The sequence below is a fragment of the Perissodus microlepis genome, chromosome 6 (assembly GCF_051167445.1).
Source record: "Perissodus microlepis isolate ML-2025 ecotype Zambia chromosome 6, ASM5116744v1, whole genome shotgun sequence".
In the NCBI taxonomy this organism is placed as follows: domain Eukaryota; kingdom Metazoa; phylum Chordata; class Actinopteri; order Cichliformes; family Cichlidae; genus Perissodus; species Perissodus microlepis.
In genome coordinates this window covers 41,832,773-41,840,217 of record NC_140466.1, presented here as the reverse complement: position 1 = coordinate 41,840,217, position 7,445 = coordinate 41,832,773, and the positions used below count along the sequence as shown (strand labels likewise).

The window sequence follows — 7,445 nt, the reverse complement described above, 5'->3', positions numbered from 1 at the left end:
ACAATGTGGACTAAACAGATGTGCAGATGATGGCCACGTTTAACTGGCTTTGTTATCAGCTAACCCCTACAGTGTCCCAGCACAGCAGAGACGGACGTCTCTCTGATTACCTGCAGCACTGAGGCTGCTCGGTTGTCTTTGTGAGTGTGTGAATAAATACAAAGAAGCTGACTTCATGAAAAGAAGAACCAATTTAATCTACTACCTGGATTATCTTCATTGAAATACTCGAAACATTCATCACAACATCATATTCATACCGCGAGTCTTAGAAGCAGCAACATTGTAGCTGTGGGAAAAGTCCAACATCATGAGGCCAAATTCAAATGTTTTTGTTTACAGCTAAACACTTGATGTTCTGGGACTGTTTGGGGCGATCAGCTGGGGGACCAAAAATTAAGGACACATAGTGATTAACTGTGTTGTGTAGAAACCTGTAAGGCAGGGGTCTCAAACTGAAGTGAGCTGTGGACCACTGTGGTCTCATTGGACGGCCACTTTAGTGTTTTAGGAGTACAAACAAACAAGGAAACACAAACAAATATTACTGAAAGTGTTTTGTTTGTTTGTTTAAATTTCGAATGTTGCATAAGAAACTGACTCTTCACTAACTGAAGCCTTAGGTCCTCTCTGCCCGTGCAGACACGTGGCACACTTCCAGGGCCGAACTGCATTATATTTCTTCACGTCACCTACAAGTGGCCCCCGGGCCGCGAGTTTGAGACCCCTGCTGTAAGACATTCTTCTTTATTTTCTACAGTGACTCCACAAAGCCTTATGTCAGTGACAATAACAAACACAATAACCGAACCGTGTCAAAGTGCAGAGTGATGCTGTACACAGAGCAGCGGACTCATGGATAAGGGCGGAGCTCCCCGGCAGCGGTGGTCAGGCGCTGTTCGTCACTGTTGGGATGCACGGTGAAGCTGCTGTGGCGGCTGCCCCAGTCGTAGCAGTCAGAGGAAAGGCTGTCAGAGAAAATATGGCAGTCAGGACCAAGCCTGTGAAAAAAGCTTCAGGTTTTCTGCGTTTTGGTTGTTGTGAAACCGTCAGGTCAGCTCTGCTCCATCGTAATCAGACCCATTGTCCTTCAGAGGCTTGTACAACTTTAATGGAGCAAATATTGTATATCTAGACACAGGCAAAGGCACACAGCTGACTGTTTAACGTCAGGGTTCAAGTTATACACTCGCCAGCTCCATAACGCACCTACAGGAGCCGCTCTGTCACAGAGACCTGTGTCAGAGGAGATCCTAGGAAATCCTAAAAGGCTGATTCTGTTCATCTGAACGTTTCAGTGGGAGAAACGTTTCTTCACTCATCCAGGTGACTTCCTCGGCCGTTTCATTACACCCACTGAAAACACTACGTCCAGATGAATGGAGTCGACCTTCACTATCTCTACTATTTGCAGGCCCACCATTACACCTGCCTCATTGTCATTCAGAGGGAGCCATAAATGAAGCAGTCCAACAACCAGGCCTTAATGGTAGTCCTGTCTGAAGCTATATGCAGGTCATGGTGAACTGGAGCCTGTCCCAGTTGTCTGTTGCAGGGCTACCACAGAGAGACAGACAACCATTCACACTCACATTCATACCTATGGGCAATTTAGAATCACCAGTTAACCCAGCCACAGGCATCCATAAGTACCAGTGACAGTGACATTGTAAAGTCAGAAATGATGTTCACACCTCGCTGAGGCGTTCTGGGGAGGAATGCTCCACGCCAAGTCGTCATCGCTGTCATAGCGACGAGGATTGTCAAAGAAATATCCTCTGGAGGAGAGAACGTGGTTAGGGATTCCCGTGGTGCTCTGTTGGACCAAATATATCAGAGCAGCAGTCAAACAGTGATGGCCTATCATTAACTTAGAGAGAAAAACTTCATGCCAGCTGTAAGAACCTGCAGGAGTACTGACCCGATCCTGAGGCGGCCGTCTCACCCTGAAGAAGAACACAACCAGTGAGGTGGGCAGCAGCTCCCACACGAACAGGATCACCCCAAATACGATGTAACCGGCGTCTCCAAGAGAGGACCGCAAGTCTGCCTGAGGACGCACACACACAGGTCAGAGGCAACAAAAACACAGCTTTCCAAACCTGCTGACATGTAGTGGCACACTGGTCTGTGCATGTTTTCCACACACACAGCGGGAAATGCGTGCAGAGCACACAACATGGCACATCCAGTCTGTCCGTGTGGTCTCACACTCCTACAGTGAGGGACGGGCACCCATGGTATACCCAGGTCAGGTCAGGTATGGGTTTGATTGAATAAACACATGTATGGAGATCAGGTCGGCTTTATGCAGGACCTCTGCAATGAGTACTAGCCCAGTCCTAGTTACATGATAGTGAAATAAGAAGCCGGCTCCTGTTTACAGCTGGATGAAGGTCTAACCTGGTCGGAGACGTTGTACCAGTCATAGTCGAAGGAGTTGATGGTCTCGATGTCAGCGAGGGCAAGCACCACCAGGTTGTAACAGGCTCGTGATGCGTATAACAACACCACCGTGATGCCGATCAGGGTCACCTGACACACGGACGTTCCCTACACACAGAGACATTTCATCAGTTTATTCAAGCAATTTTGTGCAGCATGATCTCTCATTCCTCATAGTTTAGCACATGTTGTAAATCAGCGGTCCCCAACCCCCGGGCCTTGGACCGGTACCGGTCCGTGAGTCGTTTGGTACCGGGCCGCGAGAGTTGAGGCTCAGGTGTGAAATGTCTGGTTTTCAGGGTTTTTATTGGTTTTCAGCGTTATTTTGTTATCGTTTTTATCGATAACTCGGTTTTCCTGGGTCTTTTCACGTGTGTTATGAATAAATCTTTTTTTCGGTACTGGTACTAGTTGTATTTTGTTGTGTTTATCCGCGACACCTTAAAGGCCGGTCCGTGAAAATATTGTCGGGCATAAACCGGTCCGTGGCACAAAAAAGGTTGGGGACCGCTGTTGTAAATGAAAGGAGACTCTACCTTTGACTCCAGGTAGATGTTGGCCAATGACATCTTGGCCACCTTGTAGAGGCAGACGGACAGCGAGATGGCGCAGAGTACGAACAAGCTGTCGTTAACGGTCACCCTCACCAGAACGATGGTCTTCACGTCGGCAGCAGTCATCTTGACCATCAGGGCGCAGATCAGATTAACCACCAGAAAAATGAGACTGACGCAAAGGAAGACCAGGTACAGAGGAAGTCTGGGAGAGGGGAGACAGCGCTGTGGATTCTGGAAAAGCTAGGAAAATACCAACTCCACTTCCTGCTTTGACAACCTTCTTCGATTTCATAAGTTAGTCAAGTTACCTGTACTTCAGTAGTGCTGGTGCGTACTTGGACTTTGCCTTAAAGTAAACCTGTGAGGAAGAAGCAGAGACAGGCAGAGACTGATTATTCGAACGGGCTGCTCGCACCTCTGAGAGGTCATCTGATGGACACATTTAGTCCAACAGCCGGGCCTCCTCAATGACTGCTGGAAGCAGGAAAAGCTTTATTTTGTCAGATTATCAGCTCATAAATGAAACAGCACTTCTTTGTGTCATTCAAAAATGAAACTCACATATAATATAAGCTTATTAACATGCTTCACTGCCAAAGAGCACGATCAACAGTTTCCCCCCAAAAGCTCCAGGTTTCACTACCTACGGCTGAACAATGAGTCACAAGTTAATCTCAGTCAAATGCACTTGGATCGCTTCTAAAACAACAACTGGACATTTACAGCACACAGACTTTTGTCTGAGCTTCACTCGGTCCACACAGCTTCATCTGTCTCTGTCATGTGTGCAGCATGCAAGCATTGCAAACTGTGTGTGCTTCCTCAGAGCCTGCAGCAGCTCATCTCATTGATTTGTTCCTGAAGGTACCCGCATTAAGGAAATAATGCACTGTAGTAAAATAACCTGTGTCATCTTTCTCACAGACAAGCGCTGCTGGTTAATGAGTCTCCTCTCATGTGAAAACTCTGTTTCCTGGTCTAGTTGAGCAGCTGCTGTTGATGAATATGAGTGAAGAGGCAGCTGCACTCATCAGAGCTGATCAGTGACAGATGTCACAACAGTAAACCGTGTTAGCTCTTATATGAAGGCAGCAAGTACAGAAAAGTCCAAATGTGGTTTCAAGTTTTGTTTGCCTGACAAAACCACCCCAAACACTGTATATAAAAGATGGAAGTTGGTAATGTTGCTATTCAGGAAACCTCAGTGTTAGCTCTACTTTTACTATTTGCAGTTATTAACTAATACCAGCAAGATGCTGATATCAGGAGTGCAGAAGGTCTAACCTGGTCAGAGACGTTGTACCAGTCATAGTCGAAGGAGTTGATGGTCTCGATGTCAGCGAGGGCAAGCACCACCAGGTTGTAACAGGCTCGTGATGCGTATAACAACACCACCGGGATGCAGGGTCACCACATACATACTAATCAGTACTAAGTACCAGACACTTTCACTTCCTAAAACTGAAATACAAACTTGTTGGACTTCAAAAAGCTCCAGCACCACAAGCTCAGTCAGCTACAGCTCTATGAGCTATTGGGCATCCACCTACAAACTGAAGCATCCTAACATCAAACCTTTACGCAGTATAGAGGAAACTATCCACAGAGGCCAAAGCTACCGGGCTGTAAACATGTTCATGGCACACTGACTCGCTTTTAGAGTCAGCCTCAAGTGGCCGTTTCAAGAACTGCAGTTGGTTGTACTTCATTCTTCAGCCCCACAGATTCCTGAGTCAACAGAACCCCCCACTGTAATTCAGACTGGCTTTTACTGTGCCACTGTCTGCCACTGGGACTAGTGAAGGTGGGAACCTGCTTATTTAATCATTCATGTTCTTACCATCAGGGGCCACAGATGGCAGCACATCAACAATAAATGAAAGGATACCTCAGATTTGTTGCAGATTAACCCCGTACTGCCTGCGTGGACTAAAGCCTGCCAGAGTCTGAACCCCGTTAGCCGTTCCCAGAGCCACCGGTCTCTGCTACGACAGTAACAGCAGCAGAATCCCGCTCACCTGTGCACAGTAGAGGTTCATGAGACTGAGCGTGAAGAACTGCAGGCAGACGGGGAAGCAGTACAGAAGCCAGAAGGCAAAGGGTCCAAGTGCATTGGCGGTCACACAGTCTCTGAAATAGAAGGAGAAGAGAAGGGCGCGCAGGGCGGCCCACAGCAGACACAGGAACAGGAAGGCCGTCTGGTAGCTGAAGCGCTTGTGCCGGTACCGCAGCACCAGCCAAAGCTGGGCATAGACGAAGGCAAAGAGCAGTGAGTAGAAGACGGTGTAGGCGATGGTCAGACCCAGCTTCACATAGGGGGGAATGGCCGGTGTGATGGTTGGAGGGGGAGGTAGGTGGGAGGTGTTACCGGCATTCTGCTGCTGCTCTTGTGCCGGGTCCATCGCCTCCCCATTCATCTCCTCTGTGTGCCAGTAGCAGAGGGAGGGAGGGAGGGATGCAGTAGGTGTTAAAGATGGAGCAGCACGCTTCCTCCTCAGGGTGAAATAAAAAGGAGAAACCTCTCTGTGCTAGTCAGATGAATCCTGCGTGTCCATCCAGCCATTCTCATCCAGGGATGCCGTCTGACTCACAGTGAAGAGAAGAAGAACACAGAGAGACACCTCCCCTCTTTTTGCCGGTGCCTGGTAGTACACTATTGGTAGTTGTTGGTCACATGACGCTGCTGTGCACCAGGTGATTGGCTTAGCAGGAGGAGGGATGCTGCAGGGAGGAAACTGGAGAGATGGATCTGGAAGGAGAGAGGGGTAAGCTGGAATCTGTGGTCCCCCTCACACACACACACACACACACACACACACGCACACATGCACACGCACACGCACACACACACACACACACCCCGACCAACTGTGTCACAGCAGCGTCACACAGACAGACTGATGCTGGTTTAGAGTGTTACACCCATGTCTGTATAAAGAAATGAGGGAATGATGGACTAAATCAGTGTGCACGTAGATGAATGAGGTATCCAGTTATTACCCGACTGATACTGTAATGCAGACTTTATTTTAATAAAATGAATATCACATCTCTATTGTTGTTAATAACTGATTTTTAAAAAAAGAAAAAAGAAATCAAAGCATGCTTCAATAAAAAACAGTTGAATGTAGAATTTGACTAACGTGCTTGTTTCCATGTGACTCTCTGAACAGTGTAGCAGACTTACAGCTTTAAGAACTCTCTAATTGCACTTTTTATAACCTTATTATTACCTTACTTACGAAGTGTTATAATAAACTGTGAATATAAATGGTCTCCATTTTTGTAAAGAGTAATAGGTCACAATATTTCAGTTGTGTGATGGATTGGATGGATTGATATGGTCCATGCACTGCACACTCACAGAAATGCTGGTTTGATTAACATTCGAACAACCCTGAGTAAGAACAGCAGCCATTCAGCATGACGGCAGTCGTAGTCATGATGGTCTATGAAGACACTGTGCTTTGCCACATTTACACATCCAGAAGCATTAAAAAAAACGCCAAATGTAACAAAAAGGGAACAAAGAGGCTACAATAAGCTGAATGTGTGTGATGTACTGTGACATTTTAACATGGTTACAGTAGAATGAAGTCAAAAGCTGAGGCTGAAACCTTTAAAGGTATCTGCAGAGATCCAGCAGGATCCTTTGAACGGTAAATTCATATTTACATCACTGATCATGACAGCATGAATTCATTCACTAGTACAGATGTGATCATTTCCTTTGTCTCAGGCTGCTCTGTGGTTCTAATAAACGGTATCGACTTTGATATCAGTCCAGGCCTAATGCAGACCTCCTCCTCCTCCTCATGTCTTTGCAAAATTTTCTTGTGTGCTGTTACATAACAAGGAGGTTGTTAGATAACAGGAGGCGCTGTGAAGCTGGTCTCACCTCACCACACTGACGACAAGCCAGGCTCCTCCCACATCTCTATTTTTATTCACTGCTGTAAGGCGATGGACTTGAAGAAATAGTAGAAATACCCCAAATACTCCGTTACATCGTGCTTTGGCCTTTTTAGCACAATCCCATCAGCCCAGTTCACGTTCTGTCAGTAACATACTCCACGCTCTTTGTTGCTTCTATTATATCACAGCGTCTGTCTGTCAGCAGTGTTTTCTACTGTTCGCCAACAGTCGGTCCCTGATTGATCTTTATTTTATTTTATTTTAAGTTATTACAAACTAGGCAGACATGACTGGGAGAAAGAAAGTTAGAGGGGAAGAGGGACAGAGAGAAAAGACACTAAAAATCAGCTGGATCACCTGTTGGAAGAAAAAAAAAGAAAACCAGCAAAAGAGAACGACGCGGTAGAGAGACCACAGCAACAACCTAGATAAGTACAAGTAACAGTAAATAATAAATATTGAATGTTACTGAGCAGCACGGAAGATCGACAACACACGATGTGCTTTGAGGCAGCAGCCAAGGACGAC

The 7,445-nt window shown here is 46.5% G+C and overlaps 1 protein-coding gene across 1 annotated transcript; it reads right to left on the bottom strand.

Moving 5' to 3' along the window:
• Positions 1–172: 172 nt before the first annotated feature.
• Positions 173–5,661, bottom strand: gpr137bb (G protein-coupled receptor 137Bb). Its single transcript, XM_084932383.1, has 7 exons — positions 5,021–5,661; positions 3,311–3,360; positions 2,982–3,204; positions 2,404–2,553; positions 1,922–2,050; positions 1,695–1,816; positions 173–968 (listed from the first exon to the last, which is right to left on the bottom strand). Exons 1-7 carry the CDS (start codon positions 5,417–5,419, stop codon positions 854–856), a joined length of 1,188 nt encoding a protein of 395 aa, XP_084788509.1. The 5' UTR covers positions 5,420–5,661; the 3' UTR covers positions 173–853.
• Between the last annotated feature and the right edge of the window lie 1,784 nt (positions 5,662–7,445).